This window comes from Littorina saxatilis, linkage group LG6 (genome assembly GCF_037325665.1).
Source record: "Littorina saxatilis isolate snail1 linkage group LG6, US_GU_Lsax_2.0, whole genome shotgun sequence".
Lineage (NCBI taxonomy): Eukaryota > Metazoa > Mollusca > Gastropoda > Littorinimorpha > Littorinidae > Littorina > Littorina saxatilis.
In genome coordinates, this window is record NC_090250.1 from 17,799,241 (window position 1) to 17,821,740 (window position 22,500).

The 22,500-nt window shown below is 41.0% G+C and overlaps 1 protein-coding gene across 1 annotated transcript in view; it reads right to left on the reverse strand.

The window, feature by feature from the left end:
* LOC138969696 (glycine receptor subunit alpha-2-like) overlaps positions 1 to 11,757 on the reverse strand; it is a 27,366-nt gene extending 15,609 nt beyond the window's left edge. The window contains exons 1-4 of the mRNA XM_070342555.1: positions 11,663 to 11,757; positions 10,988 to 11,052; positions 10,208 to 10,275; positions 2,625 to 2,851 (exon numbers count right to left, since the gene is read on the reverse strand). Coding sequence (XP_070198656.1) covers positions 2,625 to 2,851; positions 10,208 to 10,275; positions 10,988 to 11,052; positions 11,663 to 11,757 — 455 coding nt within the window. The remainder of the gene's footprint in view (positions 1 to 2,624; positions 2,852 to 10,207; positions 10,276 to 10,987; positions 11,053 to 11,662) is intronic.
* Between the last annotated feature and the right edge of the window lie 10,743 nt (positions 11,758 to 22,500).

Here is a 22,500-nt window from a genome sequence, read left to right on the forward strand (position 1 = left end):
ACTATGCGTAATACGTGGATGTGAACAAATTAACTATCGAAAATGATTTTTGCCTTCGACTTGTAATACGTAACTTATGTCATGGTATGTATGCATATGTATCGTTTGAACACTGGATTTCCCTTCTTTGAGCCGTGTGACGTCAGAGTCCGACAAAACTTCATATTTTGGCGGCCAGCCGAGACTACAAAATAGTGCATGTTTGTGTGCGTTTAATCATAAAAACTAAAAGGAATTCTAACCAGAATCAATCGATACAAATGTTATTTGTATTTTTGACCAAACTATGAAATTTTACACAGATCTCGACAGTCATTGTTCATCTCGACCGCCTGCGCGGTCTCGTAGGAACTCTCGACTGTCTCGAACCGTGTAAAATGTCATATTTTGGTCAACAACACAAATAACGTATGATATCACCAACAATATAATCTATGTTGTATGTTGTTTGATGTTGTGATATATATGCATACACCACGCATTAGTTTCTCATTTGAGGTAATACGGTTTTCTATGTCTATTTTGTCCTCTCTGTTGTCACTTCGTTTTAAAAGGCAACATCGGCGCGCGGCAGATGTAGCTCTAGTTTTGTTTTGCTGACAACACTGAAAATGCTAAATTTAGCTCCGTAACAAGGCTTGGTCCCCTGGAGACGGATGTCCGGTTTTAAGGTTGAGGACACGATAAAAGCTAACGAATGTCGCAAAAGTACGTGAGTTTAAAGTAGATGGAGCCATTGCTTTAAAGATAAGCCGCTTTGTCTGGCGCCGGCAGCGACAACTTGTAGCGCTTTTCATGTCAGCGTCCGACGAACAATGATCGTGATCGTTGTTCGTCGGACGCTGACATGAAAAGCGCTACAAGTTATCGCAGCCGTCAGGCACCATGAGCATTGTGACGCCACAAGGTCAAAATCAGGTAACCCTGTAGAGCCAGGCAACTATACCAATAAGTTATAAGTGCGGCAAAAGTAGCTCGTTCATAGATGACGATGGTATTACTGTAGAGAGCAGTATGTCCGGAGGAGCGGTAAACATTCTGCTTCCCGAAGACGCAACCCAAACAAACTAAGCGAACAAATGAGGTCCTCGTAAGCTGCAGCAATCCGATTACCTTCGTTGATTAATAGAGGAAGTTGCCATCGCCATAGACATCAATATTTTGTTGGAAACGCTAAATTCTTGGATGCCTCAATGCTCAACGCCAAGTAACCTTGATAATATCAGCACGGTTAAATGACCTTACTTTGCAAAGGACCTCACCATTGCCGTAGACTTTGCAGCATTCTCATGATGATTCTGTCCAGCAAGCTCGATACTCTGACGATACCTTTAGACTCAACCTTAACTAACTGAGCTAACAAATGAGGAACCGATAAGCTGCATTAGTGTTATTAGCTTAGTTTATTATGCATTAACGAGCCATTGCTGAAGACTTGCACGATTGTGTTTCTTCTGGTGAACCCTCTGCAGGGTCACACATTTCCCCTGATAATGGAAACGCCTCCAACTAATTAGTTCTCGGCTACACCCGGTCGAAGCCGGGTGCTGACTGCTAGTAGATCCAGCCAAAGTACCTGAGTTTGTTTATTACTGTGTCACATTGTCTGGCAAGATTAACACTCTGACATCTTAAGACTGAAACCGAACTAAGTGAGCTAACAAATGAAGACCTGACAAGCTACGATAATCCTATTCCTTTCGTGAAGAAGCATCATTAGGCCTAAAAAAAAAATAGGTGTGGTTACGGTAACCCGACCTACCCTAATTTTAGGGGCCAATCCTATAACTTTTTATTACATTTGTAAAAAAAAAATTAAAAAACCGAGTGCAAAAAACGCAATGAAAGCGAAAGCGCCCGAGTCGCACACTTATTTCCCTGTCAAGTAGGTTTAATTTGTACACATTAGAAAAAAAAGTTAAAAAAAAAAAAGTGATTGCCTACCTACCTACCCTATTTTTTTTGGCTATGTTACCGTAACCACACCTATTTTTTTTTTTGGCCTTATGCCTGGCAAGACGAACACACGTCTGAAGCCTTGGATGCACAATCTTTCCCGTGAAAACATGTTTGCTCACTAACTTTGATCTACCCAGGCAGGGATAAGGGTATCCCTCCACTTGGCCGCACACTAAAAATCAACAGAAAGACTGCCTCCTGTGAAGATTGCGATTTCTTTTATAGACGAGAAGCCATTGCTGTGGACTGTTGAGAAATATGTCGTTGGGCACAGTGACGCCCCAAGACTTTAAGACAAGTAACTATACCAATTAAGGAAGCCAACATGCAAAAAAGACAAATTTCAATATATTCCACATTCAGACAATAAAGTTGTATTAAACTGAATTGAATTGAATTGAATTGAAATGAAACTAATTGAATTGAATTGAATTGGCCTGTATTTAATTGAATTCAATTGGATTGAATAAATTAATTGAATTCAATTGAGTTGAATACCTGAGTTAACTTGAGTTCATAGACGACTCTGCCATTGAATTGAATTGAATTGAATTGAATTCAATTCAATGAAATTGAATTCAATGGAATTGAGTTCAATTCAATTCAATGGAATGGAATGGAAAACCTAAGTTTACCCGATTTTACCTGAGTCTACCTGACTTTACCTGAGTTTATAGACGACGGTGCCATTGCTGTAGAGGTGCAGCATCTTGTTTGGCACGGTAACGCTGTGGAAGGAGGCGTGCTTCTCGTTGGAGAAGTAGAGGTCCGGCACCCAGAACTTGGCCATCAGCTTGGAGTCCAGCTCCAGATACTCGGCGTCTATCAGGCCGTAGAACTGCAGCCTTGAGTCGTTCCACTCCTGCGTTACGAAGGCGTTCACTGAAAAATCCTGACACACAGCGATATCGTTTACTGGGAGAGAGTTCACTGAAAAATCTTAGAAAATAGAGTTAAGTTGCTGGTACAAAAGAAAATCCAAATCTTGGAGTCCCATGATCCGGGTATTCCGCGTCTGTCAGTTCGTAAAATTGAAATCTCAAGTCGTTCCACTCCTGCGTGACGAAGGCGTATTACTGACAAATCCTGACACACGGCGATAGCGTTTACTGGGAGAGAATTCATTGAAACATCTTAGAAGTAGAGTTCAGAATGTGTTTACTGAAAAACCGGGACACACAGGAGTTGCTGAAATATCGTCAGAGACAGGGATCCATTCATCAAAAAGCCTTGACACACATAGATACGGGGTACACATTGCCTAGTAACCATGTTTGATCGTTCCTAGCCAGATGTCAGAGATCTCAACTTCCCGTGGGCCTTATGAGGACTTCAAACTAAAAACTAAATAAATGCCGGCATTGTACCGTGACCATTTTACATATTCCGCACTATTGCACCAGCGTTTCGACCAGACGAGGCATTTATACAGGCAGAACATATATCCCTTTAAGCCTTTTCTGTTATTCTTCCCGCGTATAAGGCAAGATAATTTTACTGGCTTCGAATTCCTTGTGGTTTTGGGTCGGACACGTAGCATTATCATTTGGCTTATTTCGTTCCATTTTTGGCCACCAAATAAAGAAGCATATCCATAGGCAGACGAAATCTCGTGAAGACATTTTCATAATGTCTTCATGCGTATAAGCAAAGATGAATTTTTATTGGTTTCGAATTCCAGGGGGAGGGGGTGTGAGCGAGGGAGGGGAAGGGGGGGGGGCTTCTCTTGGCTAATTTTATTTGGAACAAAAATATATCAGCCAAGCTTTACTTTTATTGTTTCGAATTCCACAGAGGGGGGTGGGGGTAGGGGGGTAGGGGTATAGTGGGGGTAGGAGAGGGAGTGTCAGGGGAGGTTCTATAACCCTTGGTCATTTGCCGCTTGTGGAACCGCATATAAAAAAAACGCACACGTTTAAGCCAAGATTGTTGTGTGTGGTTTAGATCTCCTTGGGGTTTCGGGTGTAAGCCCTGGCTTATTTTGCGTGACGGATGGGTGGACCCCACAGCACAACCACGTTCGCACTCTCTCGAGACTGATGTGATATAGTTGCTGTATTCACGCAAAACGATGTCTCTCACTTTGCTTTGTGATTAGGGAATTCTGCTACTTGCCGATGTCCGTGCTTCCTCGGCCTGTCCGTCTTGTCTTGCGAATAGATGGATTACGGAAATAGCTCTGTCGGGTTTTTATGTGTTTTGTACAATAATTGCTTTCCCTTGTTTTGTCATAGACACACTGAGGCAAGCTATACGTGACAATGTAGGCTGGCACCAGTGTTTGTATGGAAACAAAGCAAAGCAACTCTTCCACAATCCATAACAAATTGATAGAGTTATTTCCGAACATCTATTTTCTACATAGTGCAGCAGCGTAGCAAAATAATTGTGCATTTTGTTATACAAGCACCAAATTTGGCACAAATGTACATTGATATGTTGCGAATATTTTCAGATATTGGGCCACTTGAAATTCTCTCTATATGTCCGCCATATTGGATTTCAAAATGGCCGCCACTTGAAATCTACGTTTGCTATTATCTCTGGACATAATGCAGCTATTGACTTGATTCTGGTATCCAAATGTATGTTTTTTGGGGCAAGGAATCCAATGGTAGCAATTGCCACTTGGTATTGTCAAGTATTTGCCGCCATATTGGATTTCAAAATGGCTGCTTTACTTTACATGGCTGCTTTATGATCTACATTTGACATTGACTGCAGCAGCACTGTACATCCTGCAACACTGTGCCTACAAGCACTACTGTCTGGGAGAAACCAGGGATGCAGAGGACCTCCCCGAGTTTGAAGACTGGTGTTGCCAGAGAGGAGAAGACATCCCCTAGTTTCACTACTGGGCAACCGTGCTGGAACTAGAACTGTTGGTTCAAGTGTATGTGCGTTCTCTAAGGCAGTGATCGTTAATTATGTACCTCGATGCTCTGACAGAGCACTGGATCACACCCACTATGCTAGGTGGATACCAGTGCACCTGAAGGACATGGCCGAACTCACCACCAAACACCCAGATGTATCCAGGAAATGCAGGGAAAGCCACTTCACCGTTCAGAAAACACAGAGAGTGTTCTCTTCAATCCCGATTGACCAGGCACATGAGCAGAATAATGGCTGCATCAAAGGAGACGGTGGAGCAGTTGGGCTCACTGACAACCCTAGTGCCCTACGTCGCTGGGTAGTTGCGGGACCAGAAGTTGCCAGGGTGATCGAAGAATTCCAGGATGGGAACCAACACTGGAGACGGCAAACAGCAGACACACGTCATCATGATCAGACGCCAAGCGTACAGGCCTCCTTTGTGAAAGATGTTTGCTCTCTCGTTAGTGTCATAGAGGAGATGGGCGACCCATTCGAGGAGGAGAGTCAGGATGTAGTCAAACTGGACACAAAGGAGATAGCAGGTCCTGCTGCCGTGGAGACCATGATGGATGCCAAGAGGATTGGCCAAGAGCAGTTCGAGGCTTTCACCAGAGAGTGTCTGTTGGACAGAACAAAGGCAGTGGACGACCCCATTCCTCGTAACAAGCTGAAGGTGTTCAGCATTTCCACTCCAAGAAGCCAGAGCAAAGGTCAGTAACAGCTCGCCTCCGTCAGGAATGACCGTGAACTCTTCGCACACATGTTCATTGACTGCCAGACGAGGGATGGAAACCTTGAGGAGTTCTTTCGTCACGAGAATCAGGCATGTCCTCCTGCATTGTCTGATGGTGGAAGCCTCTGCACTGGTACCAAGAGTGATCTCCTCACATGCTTGGAAGAAGTCTCCGACGCAAAGACAGAGACTCCTGTCAAAACCTGTTTTGTGCTTGATGGAGCAGCCATCGTCCAGATGCTGAAGCCGGCTGCATCAAAGACCTCTGAAGAGTATGCACAACAGATCATCATCCCATATATGTCCACGAAGCCGCAAACAGTGTCACGCCTGGCTCTGGTCTGGAATACTTATCTTGCTGATTCACTGAAAGGTAGTACACGTGCAAAGCGGGGACAAGGCGTGCGGACACGTGTGGTGGCTGCCGCAGCCATACCAGGAAACTGGTAGAACTTCCTACGAGTGGACAGCAACAAGACCGAGCTGTTCAGGTTCCTCTCAGCAGCTCTCATTGAATGGTTCGACCAGGAGGACAAGCAACTCATCATTACTGATGGAGAGGCAGTGCTCAGCAAGCCACTACTGCCAGATCTGACCTCACTCGCCCCATGTAACCATGAAGAAGCTGACAGTCTGATGTTGCTGCATGTATCTCACGCAGCCCAGCATGGACACCATGCAATACTCATCCGGACTATAGACACCGATGATGTGGTGCTGGCAGTGTCCCTGGTACAGGAGTTGCAACCAGAAGACAAACTGTGGCTGGCATTCGGAACAGACCAGCGTTTCCGATACCTAGCAGCACACGAAATAGCAGCTGGACTGGGACGAGAGAAGGCTCGTGCACTGCCAATGTTCCACGCTCTAACTGGATGCGACACTGTGTCTAGTTTTGCTAGACGTGGTAAGAAGACTGCGTGTGCAGTCTGGACGGTACTGCCAGAACTCACTGAGGCGCTGCTGCTGCTGTCCTCTGCACCGTGTGACATAATAGACGATGCAATGCGCATGATCGAGAAGTTCGTGATCCTGTTGTATGATCGAACCAGCAAATGCACAGACATTGACAAGGCCAGGAGGAAAATCTTCGCAAGGAAGAGTATCAAGGTGGACATGTGTGGGGTCAGATACTGCTGCCAGCACCAGAGCTCCCTCCACCAACCAACTGGGGTTGGTCAAGGACTGGAGAAGGACAGTACACACCTTACTGGACCAGGCTACCTGAAGCAGCTCACAGCTGCATTTGGCTGGTTTCTTGCAAGTGCAAGAAAGGGTGCGTGAGGCGCTGCAAGTGCAAAAAAGGCTGCCCTTCAGTGCACAGCCCTCTGTGTGTGTGAAGGGGACTGCACATGACGATGAGTCAACAACATACATGTACTTGCGGCAATGCTGAACTTGTTAACATCACACTGTTTATGTACACGTATCTTCAGTACCGGTACATACCTAGCCTCAAATACCAGACCATTGTAGAATGTCAGTATACACCTATCCTCAGATACTAGACCATGTAGCATGTCAGTATAACCTAAGACATTTACAGAACTAAGACATTCTTTTCAAAGTATTGTGTTGAATCCAATATTTGCCTAGCTAATTTCCAAATACAATTATATAACAGACTGTGATAGATAATATTAAGTTGAAATTGGTACCATTGGATTCCTTGCCCCCCAAAACATACATTTAGACACCAGAATCAAGTCATTAGCTCCATTATGTCCAGAGATAATAGCAAATGTAGATTTCAAGTGGCGGCCATTTTGAAATCCAATATGGCGGACATATAGAGAGAATTTCAAGTGGCCCAATATCTGAAAATGTTCGCAACATATTAATGTACATCTGTGCCAAATTTGGTGCTTGTATAACAAAATGCACAATTCTTTTGAACATGTGGGCTAAGCCGCCCCACTAACATCCCCGGGCCCTGCAACATCTCTTTCTTCTCGTGCGAAACATCCAAAAACTCATCACAGATCCGTCCAGAAAGTGACATGGGATGAAAACATCCTTTCATCTGGATACATGCTGGAAATCTACACCCTAGCTGCTCCTTATTACATTTAGTCAAGTTTTGACTAAATGTTTTAACATAGAGGGGGAATCGAGACGAGGGTAGTGGTGTATGTGTGTGTGTGTGTGTGTGTGTGTGTGTGTGTGTGTGTGTGTGTGTGTGTGTGTGTGTGTGTGTGTGTGTGTGTGTGTCTGTCTGTCTGTGCGTGTGTGTGTGTAGAGCGATTCAGACTAAACTACTGGACCGATCTTTATGAAATTTTACATGAGAGTTCCTGGGAATGATATCCCCGGACATTTTTTTTTCGATAAATGTCTTTGATGACGTCATATCCGGCTTTTTGTAAAAGTTGAGGCGGCACTGTCACACCCTCATTTTTCAATCAAATTGATTGACATTTTGGCCAAGCAATCTTCGACGAAGGCCGGACTTCGGTATTGCATTTCAGCTTGGTGGCTTAAAAATTGATTAATGACTTTGGTCATTAAAAATCTGAAAATTATTATAAAAAAAAAAGATTTTTATAAAACGATCCAAATTTACGTTCATCTTATTTTTCATCATTTCCTGATTCCAAAAACATAAATATGTTATATTTGGTTTAAAAACAAGCTCTGAAAATTAAAAATGAAAACATTATGATCAAAATTAAATTTTCGAAATCAATTTAAAAACACGTTCATCTTATTCCTTGTTGGTTCCTGATTCCAAAAACATATAGATATGATATGTTTGGATTATAAACACGCTCAGAAAGTTAAAATGAAGAGAGGTACAGAAAAGCGTGCTATCCTTCTCAGCGCAACTACTACCCCGCTCTTTTTGTCAATTTCACTGCCTTTGCCACGAGCGGTGGACTGACGATGCTACGAGTATACGGTCTTGCTGAAAAATTGCAGTGCGTTCAGTTTCATTTTGTGAGTTCAACAGCTTGACTAAATGTTGTATTTTCGCCTTACGCGACTTGTTGTTCTTGTGATCGATTGTGCATTTTCTGCGTGCAACACCGATGATTCTAATCGTTTGAGCGTTTTTTGCGTCAACCACTAGGCAAAAGGAAAAAACTCTATTTCTACGATGATCGTGATCGTTTGAGCGTTTTCTGCGTACAACACCAAGCGAAAATGTTATTCTCATCATGCATGTGATCACGAACTTTTTCTGCGTGTAACACAAAGGGGAACTTCTTTTTTTAACCATGCTTGACATTAGAGCATTTTCAGCACGCACCTCCAGGGAAGAAAACTCCATTTTTAGCAATCTTGTCATCAATGGAGCGTTTTCTGCGTGCAACCCCAGGGGAGAAAACTCCTGGCATTTTTCACCAAGGCAAGGCAAAATGTAGTAAAAAACAACAACACCTAGAGTTAAATGAAATAAGCAGATGTCAACGTCAAACTTAACAAAAAAATAATCAAAAAAACACAGCTCTTCACAATTATCAGACACAAAAATTCAATTTAAATTATTGGTTAATTTATTGTTTCACAAACGTGGATAGTTTTCTGAGTGCAACGGCTTAGAAACACTCTACTTCTACAATGCATGTGGCCACAAGAGCGATTTCTGCGTGCAACCCTTCGGGGAAACTATTCCCATCATGTTTTGTTTGTTGATGGAATATGGCCCTCAATGATATTGACTGTGATCGCTCAACCGTGCATGCATGTGATCACTCGACCATTTTCTGCGTGTAACATCGAGAGAGAAAACACATTCCTACCATTCTTCGTTAAAGGCATACTATTGATCTGACCGAATGTGAATAATCTGAAGAATCTGGGGAATCTTCTGTAGCTTAATCTAGACGCGCACGGTACTATTTGCTCGAAACCGTACTACAAGTATAGTAATGAATTAAATTAAAGTGAGTGAATGAGCTTCTAGGTGCTGCTTCTCTCCGATGAAGAAAATACAAATTGTCCAGAGGAGCATCCTGGCGGTTAGACGGGTGGCGCTCTCTATGAAGCTACGGTCTGAGTAACAGTCACACATACACACACGCCATCTTGCATTACGGGAAGTGGCCCACCCAACCCTTACACAAAGTGCCATTTCTTTGTCTATTTGAAGAAAAGTAAGCTTCCAATACACTTACTTTTTAAAGTAAAGGCAGTCCTTCTGCGCGGTAGAATGATGTGTAACGCAGAGTCTTATATTCATTACATTTCATTTTACAACCTGACCCTCAGCCGGATAATTCCTCATGCTATCGTCTTTTTTCACTGTGTAATGTCTTTATCCACAGAACTTTCTTTACTTTTTACCATCCTGAAGAAGGCAGCGATAAGCTGTCGAAATAGTGATTAAGAATGTACCAAACCTGCTTACTGTTGTGTTCTCTTCTTGTTTGAACGCAGACTCTAATGGTATAACTTTGAAAGCGATCTAAGAGCCGTTTTTAATAGAGGTATTATCCCTTTAATATCATTGAATATAATCTGTTTTTGATCAGTAACGCTAGAAGGCATCTGCACTCGCTCATTCCATGCGTGCAGAGCCAGGGAAAAACGCTGATCGCAGCATGTTTTGTTCCGATAGGCAGTGAAGGCATGTGATCACTCAAGCATTTTAAGCATGGCACAACACCATGGTATAGGGGAATAGCGAGTACCTACCATGCTTTGCTCGTTGATGGAATCAATGCTGTTGATGTAGAGAGCCACTGCTACGTCGGTGTGTTTACCTTAAAACAAAGAAAGAGAAGAAAAGTAGATGATTAGAACTGAAAGGCTAATCATCCACATACGGTAGCATGTTTCCACGTAAAAGAGGTGGGAAGATGTCGAAAAACAGTGATAAACAAATTAAACGAAAAGTAGAAAATACCGACTGAAGGACCAGCTAATACTCCATTTAACCTGTTTCCACGCCAAAGAGATAGAAAGATTTCGAAAAATATAAATTAGATGGATAAATAGAACAGGAAAGTAGATAGTGCGGACAGAAAGACTGATAGCTAGCCTACTCCATATATAACATGTTTCCACTTCAAAATGACCAGAACAAGGAGATTCAACTAAGTAAGCTTCTAATACTCGAATACTCTGCTATTTATCTTAATTTATTCATCTACCGCGGGTTGCTTGCTTGCTTGCTTGATTGCTTGATTGATTGATTGTTTAATTGATTGATTGATTGATTGAATAGTCATTCATTAACAATTAATTGATTCTTTTGAAGATTGAATTGATTGACGGTTGATTAGTTTATCGATTGTTTGAATGATTGCTTGATTTACGCAGCGACGTTGAGATATTTTCTGACATTAGCTACTCTGGAAACCGCAGTGAGGATGACAGAGAGATAAAGGCAAGGGGTTGGGGGGGGGGGGGGTCAGAGAAGAAATAGAGTGTATGTTGGGCCATTGGGTACATTGGCGGTTACGAGTGACTTACCCAGGTCAAAATCGGGAGGGACCGCGCTGTCGTATTCATCAAGAAGTGCACTGACAAACTCCGTTCTGTAAATAAAAGAATGGTCATCACAAACTCCGTTCTGTAAATAAAAGAATAGTAATCATTACTATTACTATCATCTTCGTAATAGTCGTCGTAATCGTCGTCATCATCATCATCATCATCATCATCATCATCATCATCATCATCATCATCATCATCATCATCACCAACATCATCACCAACCTCAACAAAATCGTCGTCGTAAACAGCAACATCCTCATCATCATCAGCAGCAGCGGCTTCGTTTTCGTCGTTACTGTCTTTGAATATATGCATAGTCTTTTTCTTTGTCTTATTCAAGAACGGCTTTTCTGTATAGTCTGGCTGAGGGCCTAGTTGAAGACGTTTTCATTTATTTAATATTAAATTAAGCAGCAATTTTTATAGAGTGCTTAAAAGGAAAACTTGTCAAGGATTAATTAGTATACTATCTTGCGTTAAAAGGGTCAAGAACTATTTTCAATCGTTTGGCTCTGTCCTGGTGTGACAGGGTGACTTATTTAGTAGTCTCCCTTTACGGCAGACTCTGCAGAGCTATCTGCCAGCAAAGAGCGCGGGCTATTTATAGTAGATCGACGTTTTTTTCTACGTCGCCGGCTATAGACACCTCACCTGTCAATTGTTGACTTTTGTTTGTCATGGGGTCTGGCTGCTGCTGTCTCCATGAATGATCTTGGCAACCTTTGCGTACCCATGGCAGTTTTCATAGGGCTATCCAATTAGCTCTAAAATCTCTACCCTGTTTGACTAGCCTTTGACTCCAAAGGTGATTGATGTACTTCGTGCACTTGGCGTCGCCGACAGGATGGGACTCGGCATGGTATGACTAGGAATAGCGTAATGACCACTGGTGCATTTTCGTGCTGTTCCCATCTGGACGAACCTGGGAGGAACTGGTCGATTTGTTAAGCGGGTCCTGGTTCGGGACTTTGGGGACAGAGTTCATTCAAATGGGGACGAGTGTGACAGGCCAGGGTGACTTAGTAGTCTCCCTTTACGGCAAACTCTGCAGAGTCGTCTGCCAGCGAAGAGCGCGGGCTATTCATAGTAGCTCGACGTTTCTACTACGTCGCCGACTAGACACCTTTCAATTGTAGAGTTCTGTTTGTGATGGGGTCTGCGTGGCTGCTGCTGTCTCCTTGTATGATCTTGGGAACCTTTGCGTAACCTTGGCGGTTTTTATTTGGCAATTGCATTAGCTCTAAAACCTCAAATTTGATTGGCTTGCTTTGGCTCCAAAGTGATTGTTGTACTTTGTGCACTCGGTTACACCGGTAAATGTTTGAGACTAACGACCAAAAGAGGGTCAATTCAAACGCCGGAGGAGCCTCAGTGACGCACCACAATGACCTCTCAAGCCAACCAAAAGTGCTATGTGTGAACGTTTTTAACACCCGTTCTTTGACCGGCACAGTTGGCCTAGTGGTAAGGCGTCCGCCCCGTCATCGGGAGGTCTTGGGTTCGAACCCCGGCCGGGTCATACCTAAGACTTTAAAATTGGCAATCTAGTGGCTGCTCCGCCTGGCGTGTGGCATTATGGGGTTAGTGCTAGGACTGGTTGGTCCGGTGTCAGAATAATGTGACTGGGTGAGACATGAAGCCTGTGCTGCGACTTCTGTCTTGTGTGTGGCGCACGTTATATGTCAAAGCAGCACCGCCCTGATATGGCCCTTCGTGGTCGGCTGGGCGTTAAGCAAACAAACAAACAAACTGTATTCTTCGGTCATCTTCTGCGCAACAAGCTTGACACTTTTAATAAGCACGAGAGTTTAAACGAATATAATTAATAAAGTAGATGTGTACTGCCGGGCAGTACATACCCCAAGCGAAGTCGTCCATCTGTGTGTACATGATTCTCTCTCTCTCTCTCTCTCTCTCTCTCTCTCTCTCTCTCTCTCTCTCTCTCTCTCTCTCTCTCTCTCTCTCTCTCTCTCTCTCTCTCTCTGTCTTAAAATGTGTCATCGATGACGTGTTTTCATACTTGCTAATGCGGCAGGCTAATCATGACGTCAAATTGAAACTTCTTGAAGTCTCTCAGAAAGGGACATGAAAACCATGTGGGGGTTACTGGTTTGGGCTGAAAAAAAACCCAACTCCACCTAAAATTCAAGCGCCTATGGGGCTGAATTATGCAGCATAAATTGTGAAACATCAGGATATCTCACACTTTCAATTCTGCCATCATGTCAAATCTGACAACAAACCTACCCACAAAATGTCATAAATATCGGTGTAGAATTGAGACTTAACGGTTTTTAACTGCCAAAAATAAGTTTTTTTGACTGGAATAGTTTGTCTTGAAATTCAGTTTGGGACAACGGACCCACCCACTAAATTTCATAAAGATAGGTGAAAATTTAAATGTAACGGTTTTTAACTGCCAAAATTATGTTTTTCTTCTGGAAAAGTATGGAGTGAAAATCAGTTGGGGACAACGAACCTACCCACAAAATTTCATAAATATCGATGAAGAATTGAGATTTAACGGTTTTTAACTGCCAAAAATAAGGTTTTTTGTCTGGAAAAGTATGTCTTAAAATTCAGTTTGGGACAACGGACCCACCCACTAAATTTCATAAAGATAGGTGAAGAATTGAAATTTAACGTTTTTTAACTGCCAAAATTATGTCTTTCTTCTGGAAAAGTATAGAGTGAAAATCAGTTGGGGACAACGAACCTACCCACAAAATTTCATAAATATCGGTGAAGAATTGAAATTTAACGGTTTTTAACTGCCAAAATTATGTTTTTCTTCTGGAAAAGTATGGAGTGAAAATAAGTTGGGGACAACAAACCTACCTTTAAAATTTCATAAGAATCAGTGAAGAAATAGGATTTAACGATTTTTTAACAGCCTTGACACTGAACATTTGATAAATCATTGGTGATGTCATCATAACCCAGTCGTTGTAGTTGTCGTCGTAGTTGTTGGTGTTGTTGTTGTCATGTTCGTTGTCGTGATTGTTGTTGTTCTCGTGTTGTTGTTTTTGTTGTTGTTGTTGTTGTTGTTGTTGTTGTTGTTGTTGTTGTTGTCGTCGTCGTCGTCGATGTCATTTGTTGTTGTTGTTGTTATCGTCGTCGTCGTCATCGTCGTCGTTGTCAGAGGTTATTTCTAAAGATTTCATTGATAGTCTTTGTTCTCGTCACCAAGACTTGCTAAGAACAAGCTTGGAACAGCAAGAGTTCCAAGAACAAGATTAGAACAACTCATTACATCATTACCAGTACGTCATTTGTATTTAGAACACACTTTAGAAAAAAACTCTTCAGCTACAAACCAGTCACCCTCACATTTCCGAGGTGTTTGTCTAAACCACTTACTGAAATGTTTTGAGGTTTAATGACCATACACATGTTGAACCGGTGAGTGTCTTCCGCTGCTTAATTCGCAAATAACTATTTTATTAAAGTCCGCTTGAAACGCTCAAAGATGAAATTCCATATTAAAAAGTGACAAAAGTTTCACATTTTCCCGTTGTAACAGCTTCCGATGATATTATATGAAAATTCTGATCCTCTGAGAGGATTCCCCAAAACAAAATCAGTTTGTACGCCTAATTTTAATAGAATTGTCCAAACAGTGTCGCTAATATTGTGCTAAAAGATGAATTCTAGAACAATGTTCACAGACTAGACAGACACCACTTGGCAAAAAAATTTTCAGTGCTGGGAGATGAAAAAAAAACCTACTTCGCTACGCGCGGGCTCCGCCCGCGCTCCGCTTGGATAAAATGTGACGTTGAGCTCGGGGCTCTTTTCGGGTATAAATGTAATTGCTTTTTTCTTGATTTGAAATTACCATCTAAAGTCGGGGTCAAACCCGGTATCATGCCCCTAATGGTTTTTACCGTGAGGGCGTTTTAAAACATTACTTATCATCATGATTTGAAAAACAAATTACGTGCGCAGGGCTCAAAAAGCCAAGGCTGGAAACCAAAAACATAAACAAATTAAAATATTGAACTCATCGTCCTCCACAACTTTTCTTACACTTTATAAAAGTTGCTTTGGCGGGGGGTTTTTAACAATAAAGTAGATGTGTACTGCCGGGCAGTACATACCCCAAGCGAAGTCGTCCATCTGTGTGTACATGATTCTCTCTCTCTCTCTCTCTCTCTCTCTCTCTCTCTCTCTCTCTCTCTCTCTCTCTCTCTCTCTCTCTCTCTGTCTTAAAATGTGTCATCGATGACGTGTTTTCATACTTGCTAATGCGGCAGGCTAATCATGACGTCAAATTGAAACTTCTTGAAGTCTCTCAGAAAGGGACATGAAAACCATGTGGGGGTTACTGGTTTGGGCTGAAAAAAAACCCAACTCCACCTAAAATTCAAGCGCCTATGGGGCTGAATTATGCAGCATAAATTGTGAAACATCAGGATATCTCACACTTTCAATTCTGCCATCATGTCAAATCTGACAACAAACCTACCCACACAGGGCCGGACTACCGGGGGGGTTATGGGGGTTGCGCAACCCCCCCCCCTCCCCCTAGCCTAAACATGTACCTCACTTATTTAAAACATTTTTTATTATTGTTTATTTTATGCTGTTTCATGCAAGGAGCGACCATTTTCCTATCTCAGAATATGACCTACCCATCAGCTTCAGGGGGCTTTGCCCCTTGACTCCGCCAGGGGGAACATCCCCCTGGACCATCACTGGCAACCCCCCCCCCCCCCCTCCTCTTAGCCTAGTCCGGCCCTGCCACAAAATGTCATAAATATCGGTGTAGAATTGAGACTTAACGGTTTTTAACTGCCAAAAATAAGTTTTTTTGACTGGAATAGTTTGTCTTGAAATTCAGTTTGGGACAACGGACCCACCCACTAAATTTCATAAAGATAGGTGAAAATTTAAATGTAACGGTTTTTAACTGCCAAAATTATGTTTTTCTTCTGGAAAAGTATGGAGTGAAAATCAGTTGGGGACAACGAACCTACCCACAAAATTTCATAAATATCGATGAAGAATTGAGATTTAACGGTTTTTAACTGCCAAAAATAAGGTTTTTTGTCTGGAAAAGTATGTCTTAAAATTCAGTTTGGGACAACGGACCCACCCACTAAATTTCATAAAGATAGGTGAAGAATTGAAATTTAACGTTTTTTAACTGCCAAAATTATGTCTTTCTTCTGGAAAAGTATAGAGTGAAAATCAGTTGGGGACAACGAACCTACCCACAAAATTTCATAAATATCGGTGAAGAATTGAAATTTAACGGTTTTTAACTGCCAAAATTATGTTTTTCTTCTGGAAAAGTATGGAGTGAAAATAAGTTGGGGACAACAAACCTACCTTTAAAATTTCATAAGAATCAGTGAAGAAATAGGATTTAACGATTTTTTAACAGCCTTGACACTGAACATTTGATAAATCATTGGTGATGTCATCATAACCCAGTCGTTGTAGTTGTCGTCGTAGTTGTTGGTGTTGTTGTTGTCATGTTCGTTGTCGTGATTGTTGTTGTTCTCGTGTTGTTGTTTTTGTTGTTGTTGTTGTTGTTGTTGTTGTTGTTGTTGTTGTTGTTGTTGTTGTTGTTGTTGTCGTCGTCGTCGATGTCATTTGTTGTTGTTGTTGTTATCGTCGTCGTCGTCATCGTCGTCGTTGTCAGAGGTTATTTCTAAAGATTTCATTGATAGTCTTTGTTCTCGTCACCAAGACTTGCTAAGAACAAGCTTGGAACAGCAAGAGTTCCAAGAACAAGATTAGAACAACTCATTACATCATTACCAGTACGTCATTTGTATTTAGAACACACTTTAGAAAAAAACTCTTCAGCTACAAACCAGTCACCCTCACATGTCCGAGGTGTTTGTCTAAACCACTTACTGAAATGTTTTGAGGTTTAATGACCATACACATGTTGAACCGGTGAGTGTCTTCCGCTGCTTAATTCGCAAATAACTATTTTATTAAAGTCCGCTTGAAACGCTCAAAGATGAAATTCCATGTTAAAAAGTGACAAAAGTTTCACATTTTCCCGTTGTAACAGCTTCCGATGATATTATATGAAAATTCTGATCCTCTGAGAGGATTCCCCGAAACAAAATCAGTTTGTACGCCTAATTTTAATAGAATTGTCCAAACAGTGTCGCTAATATTGTGCTAAAAGATGAATTCTAGAACAATGTCCAGACAGACACCACTTGGCAAAAAAAATTTCAGTGCTGGGAGATGGAAAAAAAAAACTACCTCGCTACGCGCGGGCTCCGCCCGCGCTCCGCTTGGATAAAAAAAAAACGTTCACCACCCAGACCCTCAGCCGGATAATTCCTCTGCTATCATTTTTTCCCCCTGTGTAATGTCCTAATCCACAGATATTTCTGTTCTTGTCAAAGCTCCAGTTAGGAGAAGTATTTCTTTTTGTTTTGCTTCGAAGTTTCCGGAGTTTTTAACAATCCCTCCTTCTTCCCGAGCCATGAATGTGATCCATTTTCCATTAATCCTTTTATCCATCACATCTTTTCTCCTACATCACTGTGTTTTTTTCTTAATCATTTCCTCTTCCGTTTCCTTCTCTCATACGTTTTCCCTAATTTGTCCCCTCAAAAAAAAAGTTTTTGAAAGTTTCTTCCGACTATTTAAAAAACCACTTGTTTTCCAATAAGAGGCACATCAGCTTGTATTATCGTTGTATGCAAAATGTGCTCAGAACTAAGCAAAATCGGTTGTATGCAAATCCGGTTCACTGTTTTTGTGCTTTGTTTGTTTGTTAGACAGCGCTGTCTGGGGTGAAGGAATCCGGTCAGACGCGACTCGATTTCGGTGATTTTTTTTTTCGTTCAGTGTCGACGTATGTAAGGCCGATAGATTGACAAAATGTGTTTATATCGCTGTACGCAACTTTTCTTTCCCTTTCAGAGTTTTACAAGTGTTCGAGTTCTCTTGGCGTAGGAGGGGTCTATTTTTCATTGCGTGATTTCATGTTTCTCTTCTTAGTCTCTCTCATTACATTTATCATTCTCTTTTCTTCGACCCCCGCAGCCACACACACACACAAACACAATACAACAAACACACACACACACACACACACACACACACACACACACATACACACACCCCACCCCCACCCCGAAACCCCCCTCTCTATCTCTTCTTCACCATTGTGTTGCCCTTTCCTTCTCCTTTTTTCAACTTTAACCTGATTGTTCCCCTTTGAAAAATCTTCTTCCAATTGTTTCCCTTCTTGCTATCCTTTTGTTCTTTTCTTCTGTCACTCTTCGTGGCCCTACACTGGCCACTGAGTTCCTGGCCAGCACTGTTTATTTCTTCAGGGAATTAACTACTTCGAGAAAATTAACTTTTCACTTCACTGGACGGAAGTGGCTGGTTATAAAGTCAGTTGGGAAATGAACGGCGTTGCCTTTTACTTCCGGGGGTTCTTAATCTAATTACCCCTTTTCTAATGAATCCTCACACAAGCGCTTTGAGCTTTAAGACGAATCTCGCGAGAAAAGAGTGTGAAGATGTAGAAGTAAAGGAATAACAAAACAAGTGCAGTTAGGACTTTGCAGTGCATTTAGGAATGTCAGTAGAGAAAATAATCAGTAAAAAAAAGTATGTCCTAATGTTGTACATATTATTATATATGTCTTGTATACTTGCCATTTACATATTTATTATAAATGTTGATGGATGAATGATGATACATTGTAGACGGATGCATGTTATTGATTAAAAGCCCCACAATGATGTGCTTGGCAAACAAACAAAAAAACACAAAAAAAGTATGCACAAGACTCATGAAATGTGTCCTAAAACAGGACTTTCTCAATCCAAATTGAGCCACCATAGTTTAGCGAGGGAAAAGCAATGACTGGTTGAACACATTGTGTAAAATGTTATTCTGAGAGTAAAGTTCTCGTGCCAAAAACGAGTGCACGTGGGAGTTAAAGTACACGAAGGCAGAAGAAGGACTGCTTCTATCTAATAAGACATAAATGTAATTCTGAAAGATCAGCTTTCGACCCCCTGAATACCTTAATTGCGATTATGGATGTATAATCTCTGAATTTAGATTCTGGTAGACTTTAAAAACAAAAGGGGCTAAATTGAATAGTTATCCTTTCTGACCTTTTAAGCACTACATGTATTTTTATTCTTTTTATATTTAGTCAAGTTTTGACTAAATATTTTAACATCGAGGGGGAATCGAAACGAGGGTCGTGGTGTATGTGCGTGCGTGTGTGTGTGTGTGTGTGTGTGTGTGTGTGTGTCTGTGTGTGTGTGTGTAGAGCGATTCAGACTAAACTACTGAACCGATCTTTATGAAATTTGACATGAGAGTTCCTGGGTATGAAATCCCCGAACGTTTTTTTCATTTTTTGATAAATGTCTTTGATGACGTCATATCCGGCTTTTCGTGAAAGTTGAGGCGGCACTGTCACGCCCTCATTTTTCAACCAAATTGGTTGAAATTTTGGTCAAGTAATCTTCGACGAAGCCCGGACTTCGGTATTGCATTTCAGCTTGGTGGCTTAAAAATTAATTAATGACTTTGGTCATTAAAAATCTGAAAATTGTAAAAAAAAAAAAAAAATTTATAAAACGATCCAAATTTACGTTTATCTTATTCTCCATCATTTGCTGATTCCAAAAAACATATAAATATGTTATATTCGGATTAAAAACAAGCTCTGAAAATTAAATATATAAAAATTATTATCAAAATTAAATTGTCCAAATCAATTTAAAAACACTTTCATCTTATTCCTTGTCGGTTCCTGATTCCAAAAACATATAGATATGATATGTTTGGATTAAAAACACGCTCAGAAAGTTAAAACAAAGAGAGGTACAGAAAAGCGTGCTATCCTTCTTAGCGCAACTACTACCCCGCTCTTCTTGTCAATTTCACTGCCTTTGCCATGAGCGGTGGACTGACGATGCTACGAGTATACGGTCTTGCTGAAAAATGGCATTGCGTTCAGTTTCATTCTGTGAGTTCGACAGCTACTTGACTAAATATTGTATTTTCGCCTTACGCGACTTGTTTTTTTCTCTGCCTGTGCACCTTCATTTGTCTTTATTTCGCTTGCGGATTACCAGCAAGCGGCCAAAAACTCAACCAAGCTAAGTTCTTGTTACTTATTGTTTGTCTGTGCACTTAAAAGATCGTTGGGTCGACATATTTGTGACTATAACGTATTGTTTTGTCAATAACAAACGTTCCAAAAAATTACCTTTCTTGTTTTTTTATTTATTTTGTCTTTATTGTTTTCTCCTACTTTCTTTGTTTTCTAAACCGCACAATGTCTAACGTAATGCGTTCTAACTTACTGTCTTGCTCTTTTTTCTGAAGAATTAAAGGCACACTACATGTACCGTAAAATCCTTAGCATACGCCCACCCCCCCTCCGCACATATTTCGGGAAAAAATAGGGGGTGGGCGTTTGCTAGGTATACACCCCTTTGCAAGATAAAGTGTCATCACATTTTCACGAGAAAAAAAGTAATACAACCATGTGATTTATGCAATTTTAATAAAAAAACAAGTCGCGTAAGGCGAAAATACAACATTTAGTCAAGTAGCTGTCGAACTCACAGAATGAAACTGAACGCAATGCAACGCAGCAAGACCGTATACTCGTAGCATCGTCAGTCCACCGCTCATGGCAAAGGCAGTGAAATTGACAAGAAGAGCGGGGTAGTAGTTGCGCTGAGAAGGATAGCACGCTTTTCTGTACCTCTCTTCGTTTGAACTTTCTGAGCGTGTTTTAATCCAAACATATCATATCTATATGTTTTTGGAATCAGGAACCGACAAGGAATAAGATGAAAGTGTTTTTAAATTGATTTCGAAAATTTAATTTTGATCATAATCTTTATATTTTTAATTTTCAGAGCTTGTTTTTAATCCAAATATAACATTATTTATATGTTTTTGGAAGCAGAAAATGATGGAGAATAAGATGAACGTAAATTTGGATGGTTTTATAAAAAAAATATTTTTTTTACAATTTTCAGATTTTTAATGACCAAAGTCATTAATTAATTTTTAAGCCACCAAGCTGAAATGCAATACCGAAGTCCGGGCTTCGTCGGAGATTACTTGACCAACATTTCAACAAATTTGGTTGAAAAATGAGAGCGTGACAGTGCCGCCTCAACTTTCACGAAAAGCCGGATATGACGTCATCAAAGACATTTATCAAAAAAATGAAAAAAAGTCTGAGCATATCATACCCAGGAACTCTCATGTCACATTTCATAAAGATCGGTCCAGTAGTTTAGTCTGAATCGCTCTACACACACACACAGACAGACAGACAGACAGACACACATACACCACGACCCTCGTCTCGATTCCCCCCTCTACGTTAAAACATTTAGTCAAAACTATAACGAAACATTGCCTGCAGCTTCGTTTTCAAGGTATCTCGATCAGGGCTTTCAGTTTGTATGTCACTGTATATATGAGTTGTGCTTCGGCATGGCTGAACATAAGCTTACAAAAGAAGTGCTTGTCAACGAGATAAGTGTTCAACACTCAATAAAAGACGTCATTGAACGACGTCACCGAAAGACATGACGTAATTTTATCACCTCCTCCCCCCTCCAAAAAAAAGGCGAACCATTGAACAGTGTGCACAAATCGTAGATAAAGGAGGCCGACTGTCTTAAAACAAATTTAAAAAACAAAAATTCGGGGTGGGCGTTTGCTAGGTAGTGACCCCCCTGCACAACATTTGGCCGAAAGTAGGGGGTGGGCGTTTGCTAAATAGGAGAAGGGCTCCTAATATGGACCGGCTCCTAATATGGACCACCTCTTGATCTGACAAACTAACGGCGCTAGAGCGCTAAAAACAATTTCATTCGCTGTATTCACCCTATCTGGATAACTTGCGCATGTCAAAACAGTTGCATAAACACAAACCTTAAAACCGTTAGGCTTTTATCTTTTTACATTTAGTCAAGTTATGACTAAATGTTTTAACATCGAGGGGAGAATCGAGACGAGGGTCGTGGTGTATGTGTGTGTATGTGTGTGTGTGTGTGTGTGCGTGCGTGTAGAGCGATTCAGACCAAACTACTGGACCGATCTTTATGAAATTTGACATGAAAGTTCCTGGGTATGATATCCCCATACATTTTTTTCATGTTTTTGATAAATGTCTTTGATGACGTCATATCCGGCTTTTCGTGAAAGTTGAGGCGGCACTGTCACGCCCTCATTTTTCAACCAAATTGGTTGAAATTTTGGTCAAGTATTGTTCGACAAAGCCCGGACTTCGGTATTGCATTTCAGCGTGGTGGCTTAAAAATTAATTAATGACTTTGGTCATTAAAAATCTGAAAATTGTAAAAAAAATATTTCTTTTATAAAACGATCCAAATTTACGTTCATCTTATTCTCCATCATTTGCTGATTCCCAAAACATATAAATATGTTATATTTGGATTAAAAACAAGCTCTGAAAATTAAATATATAAAAATTATTATCAAA